Raw genomic sequence first — 20,976 nt, 5'->3', positions numbered from 1 at the left:
CAACGATTGAATATTATTCAATATTCAGAAATTGAATCAATGTAAATACGAACTGTTAGGCTAATTGCTTTCTTTGAACAAATCGAATGACGTTTGTAAATGTTTCTCAGGTACAACCTATACCTGGTCAGCAAAAGTTCCCTTTTGTACACGATTTCAACGTCTGGCGACTTTAAAACGATGTAATTGCCTTTACATTTCATTCAAAAGTTTTGTTGACATCAAAAATTCTTTGACTGTTTTGAGTTACAGCATGGTTTTGTGAAAAAGGTTGTTTTGATGTAAAATATATTTAAATTATCATATAAAATCAACAAATAGCTTATAATATTTAAATAATGAATGACATGACGAATGACATAAACATGACGCAAAGAAGGTGGATGACGAAGGATACATGTCAATTTTATGTGAGCAAACATTTTTAATAGTTTAAACATTTTTCGCTAAATTTAATTTTAATTTATTTTTCTTTGTTGGAATGCAAAAGAAACAATATTGTGAAATAAAAAACAAAAGTCTCTAAATAAACAGACGGCGTTGTTGGATTTACAGAAGGCGTCGTTGGATTTTCAAAAAATTGCCGAATAGGGAACTCGCCGAAAAAGGCTGTCGCTGAAACGGGCCATTTCTCAATCCATTGTGTAAAAAATTTGGGTGGGGGAAAACGTAGTTACTGAAGGAAAGGTGGCCAAGACAAAATATCTGTCAAGTAACTAAAATTAGCTGTGCCATCTGTGGTCATTAAAAGATTCAGTTGTTCAGATTTGTCTTTCATAAACTTTTTTTCAAATGTTTTTCAGCTGGGTTAATAGCCTATTTAACATATCACTGGAAAGTTTACAACCTGCTCTTGACAATGTCATGCAGTGCCGATAATTCAAAAGCACCCAAGTTGATTGATGATTTACCTGAAAATTGTCCATTGAGGCTGGAATATCTTTGTATTGAATTTATTACTAACAACCACCATGTAGTGTTTTGTGATGATCAGGTAAAGTTTTATTTTTATAAATATGGTATACATATTTAGGTGTCTTTATTAGTTGTAAATAGTCTTTGACAAACTTTTCTGTGCTGTATGCATATTATTTAAAAAGTAAATGTAAACTTTTTCCAACATATGCAGTTCAAAAAACAACTTTAACATTTATACGCATTGTTATATGTTATTAATTCAGTTTATTTTTCTGGGGAATATCACAGTTATAATGTTATCTATTTTGAAAAAAAACAAGTAAGCATGAAGTTCTGTACAGGTGTAATTGTACTTAAAACAGCAAAGAAATCATGGACTGATCTCTATCAAACACAACCATTGTAGGAATGTAGGTCTACTCCAGTTCTGGATTTTATGGAAGTATTTGGTCTATTGTATCGTGGAAGAATACGCTGCTGTATCAGTGTATAAGCATTGACTTGCTTTCATAGCCTAATGATTTGCATGTCTTTTTTTCAAACTGATAATTTCATGCTGAAAAGATCTACCTAACTAAGTCAAAATAGGCTAATCTCTCAGTATTCCTCACATGTTACTAAACACTGTTGAAAAGTGGTTGATTGTGTAACAGGCTGATGTGCCATTGGTTGGTACTCTACGCGTGAACTGTTGTATATAATTATTTTTATTTAAAAAAAGTGTTAAAAATTGTTCCATGAAGTGCTGTTAAATCTTCAACTAAATAACTTTGACATTCAAAAGTGTACCATACACAAAATCTTGTGTGTTCAAGGAAGGTATTCTGTTCTTATTTCCATCTTCTTGAGTTTGACTAGCCTATTTCAGTATGTTTTAAGACTGCAGTCTATTATTTGACGAGTGTATACCTTGCAGGATGAAACGAACCCACTTGGACTTCAATTCCATAAATCTGTTTTCTTCCCAGTTATATTAGCAGATGAATTATTTGAACATTTTTTGTAAGTATATATATATCCGGGACACTGCATGACAAAGGGAACATTGGAAAAATTTACAAACTGAGCATTTAGTTCAGGGGCGTGCAGCTGGTTATCGCAATGGGCCACAACGTACAATTATAATGCTGCTGAGGGCCAGTCTATCGAATAACACATAAATTTATATGAACAATTTATTTAATGGAAAAGTACACACAATCAAGTTACACATTGAGTTTCAGATATCTTGAAGCTCAGTTTTGTAACAAGCTCAATGTCTTTCTTGTAACCGTGAAATACCTCTTGCTGTTTGCTCAAAGACTTTTTCAACGGCTGCATTTTGTCAACCCGTAATTGACCCACAATGCTATCATAATTAGCAGAGTGTTTTGCACAGTAGTGTCGCTTGATATTGTACTCTTTCATTACTGCTATTGTGTATTGACAAATCAGGCAAACAACATCTTGATTGTGTTGAACAACGAAGTAATTTATACACCACTCATTGTTGAACTTCCGCCTTTCATAATCAACCTTTCTTTTCTTACTTGTAGACATTTTTACTATGCTAGAATAAATATTAATATATTCACCACACTGCACCCATAAAGTAAGATTTATGTTACTGAATCAGTGCCAGAAAAACAAGGCGGTTTTCTACAAATCTTGCTAATGACGCAACAATAATGCTAATGATGTAATCATGCTAAAAGTCAATAATGCTAATGATGACGTTACAAATAACAACATCCTCCGATCTAACAGTGAAAAGTACAGTATTTAAAAATAATGGGCTACTTGATAAAGAACGTGCGGGCCACATAAATGGGTACCACGGGCCATGCTCTGGCCCGCGGGCCGTATGTTGCACGCCTCTGATTTAGTTCATCAAAGGCCGCATCGGCTATGATACTGTTGATGATGATGATATATCTAATTTTCGACTAATGCTTGACATATCGATTCCTAGCTAAACTGCATTGCAGAAAACAATGCGATTGCAAGTAAAGTAAATATGCTGTCAAATAACTTAACAGCATAATAGATAAAATCCTAAGCTACTGTATTAGTTGTGTTTTTGACCAAGGGACTTTGTAGTTTGTAGTTGTTGTTCAAACCTGAAAAAATTGACAACATACGTGAACTGTAAAATTTTTTGAATATCTGTGTGAGCACATGTAAACATTCCAATATAATGTCAATAAAATGCAGTTAGACATTACATTAGTTTAATCATTTAAACTTTTGAAGTTGTTTTGATTGGTTATGTTACTTTGTGTGTAATTTTTAATCAAATCCATGTTGTTGATGCATATTGCATAGATGTTGCACAAGAAAAACGATGTTTACTGTGTAGTTGTTTCATTCTTAATTAAAACTTTTTGCAGATTACATTCTTCACTTAATCCTGATCGATTGGTCAATGCGTTTTCAAACTCTTCTAACTGTTGTCTTCAGAAATGCCGACTTCGAAACTTGACTATAAGTTTTGACTCCATTTATAATTTGTGTATTTCCCAGGTTAGTTCAAACTAATTTGCAATATTTTTAAGAGCTCTTACACCTGTATGTTTAGCAATATATACTGTATTAGATTACGGATATATACCGGGTTATACCCTCTGTTTGCAGTTTTAGTCACACTCAGTGACTGTATTGTAACTTTATGTGCATACTTTTTAGAGCAAATACCAATGCTATTGGCATTAGGCCTATTATTTGTCTATTACTCATTGAAAAAGCTTTCTTATGTTTTTGATGCATGGTAATCTTTATATAAAAAAATGTTACAAAAATTATAGGCTAGGACTTCACGTTACGTTAATTTGTGTAGTACAGTAGTACGTCATCAGCATTTGCGTTTCTTTGCAGAACATTCAAGTCTTAGACTTATCTGATGTGACATTGAAAAGATCAAACAGAAACGTGGAGCAACTTTTAATGGTAAGTTACTACACCAAGTATTCGTATAGGTGTGGAGAGGAAGACTTCGCTCTCGACAGACGGTCAGGCTACACCCAATATGAGGATTAATTCATGGCCTGTATCATCAAAATTGGTTGATGATGATGATTCATAATACTTAATGGAAATGTGTTGTTTTTTTGTTTGAATGTTTAATATTAGTGAATTGATGGATCATTACAACAACAACGAAATTGAATGAAAAAATTCGAAATGATGCATGTATTGTACTTTACTTTTATAGTATAATTTTTGCTGTAATATATATATGCTAATTTTGCTCCAATGCGATTATATTACTGTTCAACTTCCATTAAACAACAATGTAAACATGAACGAAGTTTTGATTACAATAGTGTGGGATTTCATTCTTCAATCATTTTTTGTCAGTACTTGAGCGATTGGACTGGCAACCCTTGATTTGTATTTCCAAACTAAGAATCCCAAATATAGCTCCTGCAATACTAACGGCTTAGCGCCTTGAATCAGGTGTTCAACAGTCAACAGCCTTTTTGAGAGATTACTCGGCGATCTCAGCCAGGACACAGCTTTGAATGATTGATATCTTTTTTAATATTTCTTGTATTTTTTTTGCAGCTTTGTGATGAGAATGCGGTATCGTTTCATCTTTCCAACGTGAAATGTGATCGTCTTCCTAAATCGTTTCAGTTTCAACATCTCCGAAGAGATTCGCACTCTTCTCTGAGGGTATGTTTATTGTTTAGATTGTAATCATATTGATCACACATCCTAAAAGAGGAAGAAATTAGATGACCAAAAGCTTATTTGCACAACAGTTCATGATTAATAACCCGTAATCATTTTGTGAAATTTTATGAAGCGTGATCAACAACCCAGACAGCAAATTTGTCGTTTTTGCATTGATTCAACGTCTGCAGACATTTGCAAACGATTTTAAAAAACGACTGATTTGTTGTCTGGTAATATGACAATACGCGATACATGTTGACTAATCGTTAATGTTGATTTTGCACAGAAACTTTTCCTGACTGTCAGTGTCACAAGTTTCTCTAAACGTTTTAAAAATATTGAGTATAGGATAGGCTCATCTCCAGTTCGAGTTTAACATGGTTTTATTTTCAAGTGATCTTCCTGCACGCAGCAAAAACGGCCAACTGATTTAATGTGGTTTCAGGTCAAGGCCATGAAGTAGTTTTTTAGGTCAATGTATTCCAGTCTCATTTTTATCTTGTTGTTTCTCAGTCTATCAAGATGACCCGGCAGGAATACGCTTGGTATTTTGTCACTGATGAAAACCATCCTATCCAACTTGCCTCTCTCGAGCTATCCCACTTCGATACTCTCAAAGAACCAAGAAACGTCTTGGAATCTTCGCGAAAAGTGCGTCAAGGATTGATTGATTGAATGAATGTTTATCCTCGAACTGGGAAAGCTTCTTGCAGAGCTTAATCCTGGCAGTTTCGCAATTCGCATACTTGTTGAGGCTTTGAATCACTGACGCAGGCCCGGTCGCGAAATTTTTTCCCACGAACTTTCTGTCTCATTGATTCTAGTCACTCTAAAAGTAAGATTTTCCGAAAGTGTTTTGAGAGATTGGTTGATTCAGATTGCAAAATAACTATTTGCCAATGAAATTCTGCAATGATGATAAAATATAAGCTTTCCCTAACTCTACTTTTTTTGAAAAGCTCTTGTGCACCGCAAAAATTAATTTAAAGAAAAGAAAAGTTTGACTTCGACGGGCGTCAAACCCTCGGTCTCTCGAACACTAGGCAGCGGATGAAACTACTGAACCACCCGCTCCAACGAGAAAATGTTGCATTCACACGGTTTTAATACAAACTTTTACCAAAATATGAAAATAAGACAGAAAGTACGTGGGAAAAAAATTTCGCGGCCCGGTCACCGAGATTGACAGAGTGGAGTTTCCGATTGTTGAAATGTTGTTGCCGGAGAATTGTTCCATCCATTAGATGCCGCTGAATGGAGAACAGTCCTTAACGTGCGTTGCTTAAGCACACACCCCGAGAGTCGAACCTTGATCGTGAAGCTTCTTTGTTCCGGAAGTCACCCGCTAACCAATTGAGCTATCAGGGCGGAAGTGTTGCAGCTTAAAAATTTTCAAAAACCATCAATTGTTTTCCCTTTATTGTGATATGTCATGTTATTGTGAAAAAGCACGATTGAGAATGAAATTAAATGTAGCTGTAATTTAAACAAAGTTTTCTTTATCCTTCTACTGTATAATATATTCCCAAAAACTTCATAATGTTAGTGTGTTAGAAAATAAATCACCCGTTGAAGTGAAAGGATCAAAATGATATTTTGAGACATTTTATTTTAGCAATAATACGTATGAGTTTTTCCAACGATATCCCACATGTCGTTGGAACAAATTTCATCTTTTGTGCATCATATCAACGTGTGCAGACGTCGAGTCAATGCAAAAAAATCACTCTTTAGCATATTTTTACTACAGTAAAATCATTGCCGACGTGAAATGACGAATTGCAAAATGGCGTCGGAAATTCGTTTTTATTCTAAATTTTATGATTTCTTGTAGATTCTAAACTTTAGTTTACACACTTGTTAACCAATATACGGTACAAAGCTTTTGAGACAAGATAACAGCTTTTCATAAAACGCTATTCACTTTTTTGCCAACGTAGTTCAATATTTTGTTCAATTACTTCGACATTTTCCTCGGCAATTGGCGACGCTAAATTCGAAGCCTGAAGAACGGATTCCGCAAGCTAGGATTATCAGCCTTGTTATCTGCTTTTCAGGCTGCAACAGACTTTTCGGGAGGCTATGGAGACGGATCTGGGTGTTATGACTTTTTCAGTGCGCAAAACGCACAAAACAACATGAAATCAACTAAAGTACATAAGCTTTTAACTGTTATTTATATTAAACACTGTATGAAGTCTATGTACATTGTACAATTGTACTGTACATGATATCTATGTTTGACAAAATTTGGTTACAATTTGAAATCCACACAACCTCGTTAATCTGACCTACCATGTTTTATCAATGCTGGTTTAGTGAGGTTGTCCTCGTAACTATCAGGATCGAAATAGAAAAAATCAAACGCGTTGGAGGATATCTGTCAGGATAAGTTTGTGTCGGGTGGCCAACGGTTTCCCCACTAGTAAAATCCTTCCTTTTTACATTGTGTGAACTCGTTGAATGAAGATAAAAGGAATGAAATGTGACTGGCTAGTAGGTCATTGAGACCCGTTAATCAGATTTGACTGCATTTGGTTTAATGTAACTACACAAAGCTAGGTTCACTGGTACCAGTATATGGGTATATACTACCCAGCTAAAGCTCAATCATTTTTATTTGCTTGAGAACAAAAAACAGCCAATGTCTCAGCACTAACTAATATCAAACCTTCACTGAATATGTGAAGATACATAGCAAATAATTTTCAAATTTTGTGAGTGCAATAGCATTACTTGGTCGGTTATGGGTACTTTAAGTTGCATATCACATTAATTTTCATTGGCACCTGAATTTAATACAGACACGCAGGCAGGTTTTAAAAGTATTTAATTGGCAACATCTTGAGAGATTAGCCGCGGTGTTGTGCTTCTGATTCGCGTCCATTTTTATTTTTTAACAGGACCTAATCGAAAAGATGGATACCATGTATGACTTGCAGCTGGATGAATTGCCGTGCAGTCTCCTGCTTTTGCGTTATCGGTAGGAACAAATTCTCTCAGCTTTAAAAACTGGAAACTTTAATGTATTTTCTTTGGTTAACAAGTTACAACTGAGCGGTGTTGCATTCCATGTAGGTCGCCTCTTTATAAGTCATTGTCAGGCGTGTGTAGCTTCTTCTTTGTCATACTTGATATTAAGCATTGGCTGTCTCATGAACGAAAAGTTATGTGATTTTCATTGTTGTATATGTGGTCAGGAGTCTACTGTACTAATAACTCGCCTAGTCCTGATCTACAGTGTCCATTGTCCAACCGTCTTGGCTGCTTCAGGTTAATCCTTAGCATTATCTGGTTTCGCCACGTAGAGGCGATGGTGGTGATCATCAGGAACCAAAGATTCCAAGCGTCGGAATGGCCCGTTTCGGTGAGTCCGATCCCTATTCAGTGATTTTTGAAGTTTTTTTTTTAAATTATTGGGTACCGTAGCCTAATTATCATTGCCGTTTTATGGTTAGGGGTTACGGGTTGGAGGTTAGGAACTCACCGAATTGGACTCACCGAATCGGACTCACCGAATAGTAGCAGACCCACCAAGCGTGGCCATAATAGGACCTACACTGCTGTTGGCAACGCGCCAGACACTCTTGTAGATTTCCGTATTTTTAGTTTTGCAACTTTTTGTATCTGCTTTTTTTTTGGATATATTAAGTTTTTTTTTATGGTGTTGAGAAAAGTTACATCAAGTAATTACTATTTACAGTATATGCCTATTTTATTTCGGGTTTAGCTTCTTAATGTTAAAAAGCTTTTTGCAATGACCAGGTTACTTGCTCTTAAAGATACCCTCCTTTCTTTGTCCTTGTTTGACACCTTGTTTAGTGAAGAAGACTTTGAAACGATCATGCAACTTAAGAAGTTGCGGTAAGTCTGTCACGGTTTTGTGCACTATTTTATAAGTTAATTCTACTTTAGAGGATCTTTGTACTGTCTCTTAATGTTCCTATCCCTTGGTTTATTCAATATCTTCGACTGTATTTTTTGCCCATAGTTTTGTTTTTGATATTTACGAGTTCGGTGAGAGGAAAAGTTATGATGTTGACTAAGCAATGTACCACCCCACAAATAAACAGTAAAGCAGCCACACCTTCCTATTTAGAATGTTGATTATTAGATATTGTTTTTTTTTGCATTGCTTTATCTACTCAAAGTGAGACTATTATCACAATTTCATATTTTGTATTTCTGCAGCCACCTAGACATCGGAGCAGTGGTATATACCAGCTACAGGCCGGTGGTTAGGCCACCTGGCATAACAGTCTACCACATCATAAAAGAGCTGCCGGACTTATCGTCTTTAGATGTCAGTGCGACATATATCGGAGACGATCTCTATGCCAATGGAAAAATGAAAGCAATGTAATGAAAGTGTTGTATGATTTTAAATTGTTGTAGAAATGGTGATACTCGAACTGAAAAAATCTGGAAAACAAACATGTTTCGAAGAAATTCGAAAAGTTTTGCATACTCAAGAGGCTGTAAACTAATGCCTGTCCTATTTGACCTTTCTAGACTTTTTGACCAAACTTAAATGCATTGTGCTCTACTTGCAGTTGAAGTGTTTTTGTAAACGGTTCCCATGCGATAGACAGAGATGACTTTACCTCTTTTGCTCAACCGCACACGCCTAGACCAGAATCATCGTCGCCTGATCTTGCCAATTGCCATATCTTCTAGTATCAAGCTCACGCCAATCATTGAGTTGTCAAGGCTGATAAATATTTCAAAATTGTGAAGTACAATTCAACTACACAACTGTTTATCGTTTTTCAGAACTGGTGAACGTAGTCTGGGTGAGGTTGTGCCTCGCAGACTTGAGTTTTTGGGCTTATGCGAAACCGAAGGGTGCGAGGTCTTGGATATCTACAATCTAGCGAAAGTGGTATGTGAATAAAAATCTGACTGTCTACACTTTACAAGGTAGATACTACTACCAGATATCTTAGCGCCTTCAACGTGGTCTGTTGATAGCAACTTTTTTTTTATTTAATATTCTGATTTTTTATGTTCTTAAGTACGTTCCTATAAAATGTTTTATTGCAGACCTATTTTCTTTAAAATTTTCCACTGAAGGTGATTTAGAGAATTTATCGCGTATCTTTCCCAATCGTTTGGAAAGTGCAGTAGGTATTGTTCGTGCATACAGTAGACAAAGAGATTGTACAATTGTGTGGAGTTTACTTCAATCTGATGTCATTTTATATTGTTTTCATGCAAAGGTTGCTGGCTACCACAACGAACATCAAATAATGACGTCACTGCAGCGTTATCATGATCGTCCAAGCATTCTGACTTCGTCCTTCAACCGGTGGTACACCATGCACAGAAACATGTCGCTCAGTTGCCCACATAAAATGCTCCGTGTAAGATGATCTTTCTTGTGTTATTTGTGAACATGATTGACTTATTTATGGGATGCTTTTCTCCGATTGTGTGATTCTGTTTAATTTTACTAGTTTTGCGTACTTCCCAGACAGCAAGTTAGTCGTTTTTACATTGACTGCAGAGGTTGAATCAATATAAAAAAGACTGATATGCTGTCTGGGGTGTTAGGTTTTAAATCACTCATACAGTCTTACGGACCGGGGTACCGAAGCTAATAGTTTGAACTTTCTGTTTAAAGAGCTGAAGTCTGTAAACAATTGTAGAATCTTCTTAACTCGACATCTAAAAAGGAATTTGAAAAACCGTCAATTTAAGCGAATCGTCGAGTTATGCAACTTTGCGATTTTTTTCTCCAAATAATCAAACTGGGTAGATTTATTGATTATACCCAAACACTACCCATCGACTCAGGACAGAATGAGTTTGGAAAGAGATTTGGATGCAGTCATAAAAACACACATTCTAAAAAACAAACCGTTACTCAAACATTAAGTTTCAAAGTATGGGGTGATACGACGCAAAATGAAACCCTATTCGATCCTAACTTATTTTGCAAAATATAGAAAGCGGTCAATAATTTCTTAGTTTTGAATTAATAAGGGAACTATCTCCTGTTACCAATGACACCAGCGGTTTAGATGAGACAATGCGCAAGAAAGTCGGTCATTGGCCAAAAATAACTTGCTGCGCCACACAAATAACAGCATACGCAAAAAACGCAATTTTGTGCAATTGTTCTCTAATGAAAGCAATCGGTTAGATACGTGGATCTGTTTTCTCCCCAAGCTGGAACTTTTGATCATTGTAATTAACATCGTCTTTGGATTGTTCGATTCCTTAGCAAAGTTTGTATTGTTTTTTATTTCTTCGCTTTTATGCCTTGAAACAATGTGCAATTTTTGAAATTTTAGCTTTCAAGATTTCCCTGACATTGTTGAAAATTATAATTAGCAGCTGCTCTATTTGTTACAAACAATGCAAAAAGCGTAAGCTAGCATTGCACAAATAAACCAACCACATAAACTTGTTTTCAGAGGCCGGGATTTTGAATGGAATTATTCAAGTTGTGCTGTTTATTCTTTAATGATTAGTTTTCTAATCGAATATTTTCAGCTTATTCTTCAATCACTGCAAAGATACCCATTGATCGACAACCTTGCGCTGACATGCACGGCAAACCTCTTTTTCATAACTAGACAGGACCTTTCAAATTATTCCACACGTCAGCGAAAGTAAGTTAATTAACTCACCATCAGCGAAACTGCATCACGTGCAGTATATTCCTTCGTTGTATTCTGACCGTGTGTCTGTTGTAAAAATGTTGATTAAGTTGATGGGGAGGCAAAAGAAACCAAGCTTTGTTTTGATCTTAAAGAATATTATCAAGTGTTCACGATGGGTGTCAAACCTAGGTCCTTTGAAGCGTCGGAAAAAGTTTATCACCGTCCGACCACGTTTAAATTAGATAGGTTGTGTGTTCATGAGAAGAAATTTATTTTCACACGAGTCAGTTCAATCATATATAGCTAAAAATCGATTTCGATCAGCTAGAAGCTAGATCATCTGGTTTGACACCTGTCAGAAGATACTTCATTTCTTAATTTGTGTGTTCATTTATATTAATGTGCATCGCCGAGTGGTGAGAGCCCTGGTGCGACACTCGAAAGGGCGCCGGTACGACACCGCTCAAGAGCATGCAGCTGTGTCTTTGACAAGACACTTAAAGGCATAAAGGTGGACACGAAGATTGGCTTCCTTCTCGTCCATTTATTCTAAATGTTCAACCACCGGGCGTAAGCCGGATACAACAACATCTTTCCCCTTCACTTTGGAATTTCAACTATTGCCATTGAAAAATTGGACACGGGTTGAATTTTCAAAGTGAGGGAGAAATGCTCTCTTGGGAATAACCATCAATAATATTTGATTTTTTTACCTTGCAGTGACCTGGTGTTGCGGATTGTGCAGCTCATTGACTTGAGACAGGCCAAGAAAATGATTATCCGAAATCTTTTGCTGATACTTTACCATTTTAAAATACCGGAACACTTTGTATGTTTGTTTCCTGTATTATTTGTCACACTTTTATCAATTCACTTTATTTTTTTAAGTTTTATTAGTTTGCTTATTTCATTAAGAATGTTTGTAAAAGTTGGTTCAAGGAAAATGTGATTGCAGTCTTTTACAAAGGCTCGTTTCTGTTTCAGCTATTTCAGTTCGGTTTCATAACGCGGACGATATTGAAGACACTCGTTTTAAACCACAACAATTCGGAAATCAATGGTTTGGCCATACACTTGTGCAATGTACTAGGTAAGCAATTGAGCAATAGCTGTGGTTTTGTTTTTATTCTCGTCATCAACGTGCCGGTCCAAAAAACAAAATGACAACTAACTTTGTATGACCATTGACCAGCTAAGAATTTTTTTAACCTAACTATTAGCACTTTCTCCTTTTTGATCGTTATGTTCTTGATATCGGTTTTTCATTACGGGCACTTAAAGGGTCCCTGATGGATGATTTCTGACTCCGACTCACCCATGTCTGCTGTCTTCCTACAGTGCCTTACCAAGACGTAGCCTTGTGCAGTGTTGCCAGGTGCCGAACTGACGTCTTTTCAAACGTGACTGGGTCATTGCTGTGATAGTAGAGTCTAGTGTTTCATGTCAATGTGATGTGTATGCTGTATGTCCATGGTTATCGGTTAGTGACATCACCTTTTAAGGAACGTGGAAGCGTTTTCGTTTAGTAGTTTTTCTTATCCTTGAAGGGTCCACAAATTAGCTTTTCGTTTCAATGGCGCATTTTTTGCCTAATTACCAAGCATTAACCAAATGCATTGCTATTCGGAAACGACCGTTGTTGTGACCTGGTAGGGTATCAAACCTCCACTTATTGACTTGATGCTGTCGCTTGGCCGTAGCAATACCCTGTGGAAAACATGACCAGCATGATTTTCATCTTCAGTGGCTTCCATGGAGCATGATATGAAGAAGGAAGTTAGAAAGTACAACTTTATTCCAATCGTAGTGGATTTCATAAAGAAAAAGCTGGATATGAAGACGGTGAGATGGTTCTACAATCATTTTCAACTTGCATTCACGAAACGCTTTTAATCTTTTGAGATTAAGCGATTTATTGATCGTAAAACAGCACTTGCAAGATTTCATAAAATAAAATTCAGTTTAATTTCGGTATATATTTAATATACACAGGCCATGCTAACTCCAGCTCCAGCTTTTAATTTGACTGGAGGCCGATCTGCTACCCTTGATTGCGGTCAGAACTCAGAATCGCTAAGATAAATTGATAGTTTGAATACGTATTAATTGAGAAGTATGACCTTTGTGTATCTTTTTTTGTGATTTTAAGCTACTTCGTGCTAGTGTTACCTTGCAAATATTGAAGTAGATTTTGGCACTTTACACTTCCCGTAACGTTTGTCACACCAGGTAACTGTGCTGCTTGTTAAAGAAACTTAATTTTAATGATTCTATAAAGAAATAATTATTGCTTTGCAGTAATAGGCAAAGAAAATTGCTGGTTAGTTGCTGAAAAAAGTAACTTCAATGACAAAAAATCGCCCAAGTTATACCATTCGACCATAACAGGCCATACCAGTATATGTTGACTGAGACGACAAAATTTCGTCTGTTGGTGCATCAGTGCACCGGAATAATAAGACCACAATAGTCCGCTCCCAAGGTGGTCTTAGTGGACATGGATTACTCTGAGTCTACATCCTCAATATGCTCTAAAAACATTAATTTTGTTCAAAAAAACTACCTCTCCACAGAATGACGAAGCTATGCAAGTGGCGTGGAGCGCCATGTGGAATGTGTCTGATGAGACTCCTGCCAACAGTGAAGAGTTTATCGATCTTGGAGGACTGGAGCTGATCCGGGTATCTCAAGATAAGCCACATATTTCCCAGTCATTTCATGAACATGGAAACTAGTTAATTCGAGTGAAAAGTTGAATCTAAAATATAAAGGCTTAACTTATGGTCTAGATCAGGGGTGACGAACCTTTTTGCGGTCGCGGGCCACTTTGTCAATTACACATGAGATATCGGGCCACACAACTTTTTAATCGTAACCTGCTATGAAATGTTTTAGAAGCGACTCAAGATATTAATCATGAAAAGTAACAAACGGCAAATAAAAGTAATAGAACCCACACAGTTGAAATTATCTTACGCAGAATTGAAACATACAACAGTAAAAATAAAAACAAATCAACTTGAGCAAAAAGGATAGAGCAACAGTACTTGCACTGAAGACAGTTTATTTTCTAAGTTTAAATTTCCAGTTTAAGCGTTTGCTTTCATATGAGTATGATTTCTTTTTTTTTTTTGGCTCTATCCTTTTTGCTCAAGTTGACGAAATGTTTCGACCATTATGCTCCGAAACAACAAATCGATTAATGAAATTTCTTTTTCAAACAACAAACAAAAGCCCATGCGAATCATACAGCTGAAGCTATCTAATGCAGCACTGAAGCATAAAATATTAAAAAATAACATTGAAGCATTGAATTTTTTTGCTTAGTGGGATTTTTGGAAAGTTTTTTGCTTGACTAAGCGTTCAATATTAGGTCGAACAGACGATGTGGCAACTCTCAACTGCACACTAAGATTTTCATCTGTCAGCCTCGACCTGTAACGACCTTTAGCAAAGGAAAGGTGCACCAGTGAAGGCATAAAACAGCTTTGAGATGTCTTTTGTCTTTAATGCATGAGCGATTATCAAATTGTTTCGCGGGCCGCATAAAATTCTTTGACGGGCCGCAGGTTCGTCACCTCTGGTCTAGATTATCACTGAAGATGAAACCACTTTCGTTCGCGAAACGTTTATTAAATTCATGTTTTATTTTCTGCACTGCATGTTCTGTTCTTTTTATCTAGGTAGAGGGAAAGTGTTAGTAAACACTCGTGTAGTTCTTTATATACTAATTTTTATACTTTGTGTCATATTTCTACCCTGACAGCATACTTCAAACCATTTTCGAATATTAGGAAAGTCGGTAATCCATGTTGTTATTTCCGCAGGAATGCATGGAGACCTTTCCTGAAGAGACGGAAATTCACAAAAATATGATGGGCTTAGTTGTATGTATTCGCTTCATGCCAGTTGTTTGATTTACTTGCTTAGATTGGCAGATTACCCTGGGCACCTGTGCACCTCTGTACAGTGTTCCCACAGCGGATTGCACCTCGATTGTGGTTTGAAAGTGGTGACCAATTTGTTAAATTGTGACTATAATGTTAAGCTTACTTCTATGTTAGAGTAATAATGCGTAAGTTTAATAACAACTATTTTGTGAATTCATGATTATTGATTGTATTAGTAAAATCCAATACTGATCTTGTTTTTTTTATAACAGAAAGACTGTTTAATGCTTGTATAATTATTATATCAGAGTATCCGAAGACTATAACAACTTCAAATGTTGCAGGGGAACATCTCTGAAGTGCCACACTTACGCAAACACTTGATGTCCCCATTCTTCATTGATCTCTTGTGGTAAGAAAATTGAGTTTTTTTTATGTGTTGCTAAGGTGCTTAAAAGCCGAAAGATAATAGTATTTTTACAGTAGCCGATGTAAATAGTAGCTTTGTGTCTTCGGTGTATACTTGGTCGTTTTCTTTCCACAACGGTATGACTGGTAAAGACAGCGTTTCGATGTTATGTGACATGAATTAGTGGTGCGATACAGATGAGCCCGAGAAAAAAAGAAAGAAAAAAAGAGCCCAGCCTCATCGGCGAAACATGGTATCTATCGCTGTTAATTCTTGCTGCAATCGGCTGCCGACAAGTATATAAAAATGTAATGTGTTATTTAAAACATCCACTCGATCAACAGGCTTGAAAAATGCAGTCAACTATTCATAAAATCTGAAGGGCGTGCGTTCGAAACTCGCTGGAAACAATGATTTTTTACAATTTTATTAAAGAATATTACATCTGGAAAGAGATGAAACCGAGTTTTCTTTGTCATGTAGGAGTGTAATCCCAACAGCGCTACCCCAATGTGTATGATGACGTCACCAATAAAGTTCTCATAATTTTTGCAGCAAACTATTGAAGGAAACAGCTGAAGAGGACCAAGACATAGAAGTCTCCTACAATGTTTGTGGGACCTTGTCCCATCTGTTGTCCGACGGCCCGGCCGCTTGGACCTGCTCCGAGCCATCTCGGGAGGGGATTATCCGTGACATGTTTTCTGTGATTGAATCATGGAAGCTAGATTGCCCCCGCAGCATTAACTACAGGTATGTCGTTGTTACCTTTATCTTTTATATTTTAAGGTTCTTTGGATGTGAAATGGACAAGCTGGAAATGAGCAGTAAACACTGTAAGTGTACATAAACGAATCTTAAAAAGTGTATATTTGCAGTGTGGCGCTATCATAGTAACAATGTAGAAATTTGATTAAAATTCATTTCAGTTGAAAAATTTTTAATCTTCACCAAAAGCTAGATCATTATTTCTCAGCATTACTTTTTTTTTCCTTTTCAGATCATTTACTCCCATCCTTGGTCTAATAGACTGCGACATACCAGTGTGCATACACTGGGCTCTGTGGGCTCTCTGCAACCTGTCTGGCACCAACAGTATGCCTCGTTTTTTTTTTTTTTTTTTATTCTATTTGAGATACAGCAGTTGCTGATTGGTTTAATTTTTCTTTACTTTGATTTGAGAAACGAACTGAAGTTTCTGTTGCAGGAAGATATCGGAGGCTTCTCTCAAAAGAAAACGGCATAGAAATCCTTAGCAGAGTAGAAGCAAAAGATGTTCTCGAAAAAACTAAGACCTTTGCAAGGTTGGAATGTATTTTTAATCTTTTTACATAATCGTTTATATCTGTTCTATTTCGAAGTTGGGGCTTGCTGGTTAAAATGATAAGCCAGCGTAGCAAAGTTTCATCCAGCCTTGATATGTTATGGGTTCGATTTGGTGGTTAACGGGCAGAGCACGAAAAGATGAATGGTTGTCAGTTTGTTAGTGTGTATAATGTAGCAGTGGTACTGACAAAACTTGTAGCTATGTTAGAGTTTACAGACTGTCAACTGCCCAGCCGAGTGGTGAGAGCGCTTGTAGGACGTCCGAAAGGGCGTAGGTTCGACACTTACAAAGAGCACGCGCTGTTTTTTCACAAGACTCTTATTGGCGTATTTGTATTTGGACACGAAAGTTCGCTTCTTTGCCTTCCCTCCACTTTACTGACGAAAACCTGGACACGACTAAATAAAACGATTCATTTCAACCAAACGCTGTGCACGTGACGCAAGCAATGACGTGATACTGACGTAGTCAGAAGAGTAGCCCCCTCTACTTCAACGTCAGAAGACTCGAAGTGGTTTGTTTTTGCAGAATGGTGATTGCTCGGGTTCGAGAGTATCAAGAACAAGAGGAATCTGACATGACGTCATTGCCTGACACCGCAGTCGACGAATGGTGAACTCTCGCGCTCCATCAAGCGAACAATATTATTCTAGCACAAGACTTCTGAACTCTGCAAACATACAAATATTTCAAGATACCTTGATTATTTAAAATTAGTGGTTTTTTAAATATTGAGGCAAATGTTGCAGCAGCAATAAAAATTTAAAAAAACGTTTTTAAATTTAATTTGAAAGCTCATGTCACGTTTTAACGAAGGTCATTGTCAGATCTACAGTGCGAACACTGTAGTTTATTTTTATTGTTTGTCTCACTTCAAATCCGTTGAATTGTTGACGGTGATCTAACGTTACGTCACAATGATGCGTTGCCATCTCATGCCCAGGTGGAAATCAGCCATTTTTACATTGGTTCAACGTCTGCAGACGTTGGCTGACATGTTACGCTTTGATTAAAGTTAAGTTTTATAGGAAACACAACTCTTTTTTGCAATGTTTGTGGACGTTGTACCAATGTAAATATAACTTATATTGCTTGCTCCTTCCAGTGAGCGCGTTTTATACTTTTGTTTTTTGGTTTTTGCTTCAATGCTTGCATACACATCTGACTTGATCTAATTCTGCCGCATTGTTCTATGTATTGTTGTGTTTTACCTTTTTCTGCCCACATAGCAAAATCCGTCATTTTTACATCGCTGCAACGTATGCAGGCGTTGAAATCAATGTAAAATGACGGATTTTGCTGTCTCGGTCTCTGACAATTGCTGTCTGTTGTCACTGGGATAAGTGTCTTTTTCTTGTATCGTTGCTTGCACGAATTCACAAAGGTACTACTGCATTAAACACAGGGAAAAAATCTGGTATAAATAAGCGCCTGGCCGATTTCTTCATGAAACGGCATGGTCGAGGCATCCACACATTGGAATGCTTATTTCATGTTAATGAAATATATTTCACTCATGTCATCTAAAAAATCGAAAATCACAATTGTAATTGTCATATAGCTCGAAGATTATCGATATGGATATAAAAACAATAAAAAAGTGTTTTTCTCAAATTACTTTTTTTCTGAAGCAGATACGACTTTAAACTCTCGTAAGTATAGATAGGAAATCGTATATTCTGCATCATTTGATACAAATTCCATACGTCTAGCCCAAGTAGTTTTCGAGATATTGAAAAAACGCGAAAAATCGCGTGGGGCACCCTCAAGATGACGTCATAATGAAAAAATAATGCCAGATTCGTAATCAGCGGCCAAAACTCCATCAGAAAAAAAGGTACTCGTTTTAAAATTTAAAAGTGGTGAAATTTTGAAACACCCTAGCGCATACACATCTGACTTGATCTAATTCTGCCGCATTGTTCTATGTATTGTTGTGTTTTACCTTTTTCTGCCCACATACCAAAATCCGTCATTTTTACATCGCTGCAACGTATGCAGGCGTTAAAATCAATGTAAAAATGACGGATTTTGCTGTCTCGGTCTCTGACAATTGCTGTCTGTTGTCACTGGGATAAGTGTCTTCCTCTTGTATCGTTGCTTGCACGAATTCACAAGGCGACGTCAGGTTTGTCTATTTTGATTACGTTTTTTTAACGCAAATGCTACGTACTACATTTTTTAAAATCTTCATTTAACCCATTAATTTTTATATGTCACAATAGATTTGATACTACTTTCAGGGTAAGTTATGTGTACCACTCAGCAAATGAGTTACCTCATTGGTACCCCTAAAAGTTTCTGCCAATGGGTAAAACGTAGTTGAAATGGCCTGCTGGACACATTACACTGGTCTATACGATTTTTGCGGCATAAACTTTGAAAACTGATGTAGAGTAATTTTGGGGGGCTGAATCCGAATCTGACCTCAGATTTTGCCGGTCACGTCAGGTTTGTGAGATATGATAACAACAAATTGTTACTTTTGTCAAAAGTGGAAAATTTGACGTTGCGTTTATCTCACATACAGTCATACAGATTGTGCTATATCCAGAAATCCAGGCCATGTGGTGCATAAGTAGCTGGTTATACACCCACAAACTACAATTTTGATACCAATTGGCTTTCTAAGCAACATTATTTACAAGGCAGTAACAACAAGCTAAAAAGTATAACTGACCCCCTCCCCCCGTCAATGTTTTGCATGAAACCACAAAGATTTAAGCACGCCTATGGCGATGCTTGTCCAGTAACCTTATTTAAGCTGTTTTGGCCCGTCTAACACTAACCTTTCGTTACAGCACTGCATATTTTTTCACCAAGTACCGAATCAAACACAATGTTTGATATAACACACTCATAGACCTTGTTCTCTTGATAAACTGATTCCCAAGCTCTTAGTCTTAGGTAATATGCCACCTATGAGCATGTGGTATTTTATTTTCTCTCAGCATCACAGTGTTTTCTTTAATAAACGTCTTCCAGACAGCAAAAGTCCGTCATCGTTACATTGTAAAAACTGGCTACAATGTAAAAATGACGGATTTTTCTGTCTTGGTCAGTGGTTTTTAACCTTTACTACCCTGCCGAACCCTTACGCTAATCTGCAAGCTTTTCGTTGAACCCCAAATTTTCGATGAGTCACAAAAACAAAAATCTGCCACATTTAATAGTAATACAAATACTGTATCAATGAGACTTCTGTTGCTGTTTTTCTGTGACCAATAGTGAGGTTCGAGACTTTATCTCGGAAACAGCAATTCTCATGTCGTTTTCGCATGCAAGCCAGTTTCGTTTTTTTTTTGCTTTAACATCCACCAGAACAGAAAACGCATGCTGGCATAAATAAGTAGTAATGAAAAGGCAACTTTTGTAATAAGATAACTTTCCATTTGTTGGCACCAAAACGTTTGAAAATTTGTTGTGTGGAAGTTTTTTTGTATCTTGCTTTCTTGAAGCTCGATAATGTAATCCAAGTAGCCTATGGACTGTTTATATTTGCTGTTGTTGAAAAAAATTAAAAAAAAGAACTAAATTTCCTTAAACTAAGGAAATTTCCTCAAAAGTGAGAGCCCTATTTCTGCCGTTCCATGCAAAAAGCAAACGTGAGGAAATTCATGTTTTGAGGAAATAAAGTTTTTCTTACCGATTGTTTTTACAATGTTAGGTAAAAATATAGTTTTTTTGCATTCTGTGTTACATGCAGATGGCATCATTACATCACGCGTCAAACGCACAGATGTTTTGTTACCATCATGTAAGCCGCATTCAAGTTTCGGCTAGACAATATTTTCCAAAAATATTCTCTGATATACCACTCAGTGGGCCGTGTGTTAATGTTTCAGATGACGTTCGCGCCGAACCCCTGAAACAGCTTTGTCGAACCCAAGGGGTTCGATCGAACCCTGGTTAAGAACCACTGGTCTAGGCTGAGTGAAGAGTTGTCATGAAATTGTTTTGCTATGTAGTTTGCTTCTGGTTACGTTAAACTCGTATGTGAGTGGTGATGTCTGACTGTTTTATGCATATTGAAGTGTTGTATGTTTGCACATAATTCTCATACGCGTTAAAAGTTTATTTATACTGTATATCTCGCACATGATATTTTTTGTGTCGTTGAAAGGATATATATTCCGCTTTTTTGAAGATTTAACCTGAAGATGAGAA

At 36.7% G+C, this 20,976-nt stretch overlaps 1 protein-coding gene across 1 annotated transcript; it reads left to right on the top strand.

The window, feature by feature from the left end:
- The first annotated feature begins 810 nt into the window (after positions 1 to 810).
- LOC145769542 (protein zer-1 homolog) lies at positions 811 to 20,976 on the top strand. Its single transcript, XM_082581193.1, has 23 exons — positions 811 to 994; positions 1,835 to 1,920; positions 3,288 to 3,420; positions 3,772 to 3,843; positions 4,462 to 4,572; positions 5,089 to 5,226; positions 6,633 to 6,728; positions 7,479 to 7,558; positions 8,341 to 8,439; positions 8,767 to 8,934; positions 9,349 to 9,457; positions 9,795 to 9,938; positions 11,074 to 11,192; positions 11,904 to 12,012; positions 12,168 to 12,273; positions 12,928 to 13,025; positions 13,757 to 13,864; positions 15,011 to 15,070; positions 15,418 to 15,485; positions 16,038 to 16,235; positions 16,483 to 16,577; positions 16,690 to 16,786; positions 17,338 to 20,976. Exons 1-23 carry the CDS (start codon positions 860 to 862, stop codon positions 17,423 to 17,425), a joined length of 2,517 nt encoding a protein of 838 aa, XP_082437319.1. The 5' UTR covers positions 811 to 859; the 3' UTR covers positions 17,426 to 20,976.

Source organism: Aplidium turbinatum, chromosome 4 (genome assembly GCF_918807975.1).
Source record: "Aplidium turbinatum chromosome 4, kaAplTurb1.1, whole genome shotgun sequence".
NCBI lineage: Eukaryota > Metazoa > Chordata > Ascidiacea > Aplousobranchia > Polyclinidae > Aplidium > Aplidium turbinatum.
The sequence above is the reverse complement of the archived record's forward strand: the minus strand, read 5'-3'. Positions and strand labels throughout refer to the sequence as shown.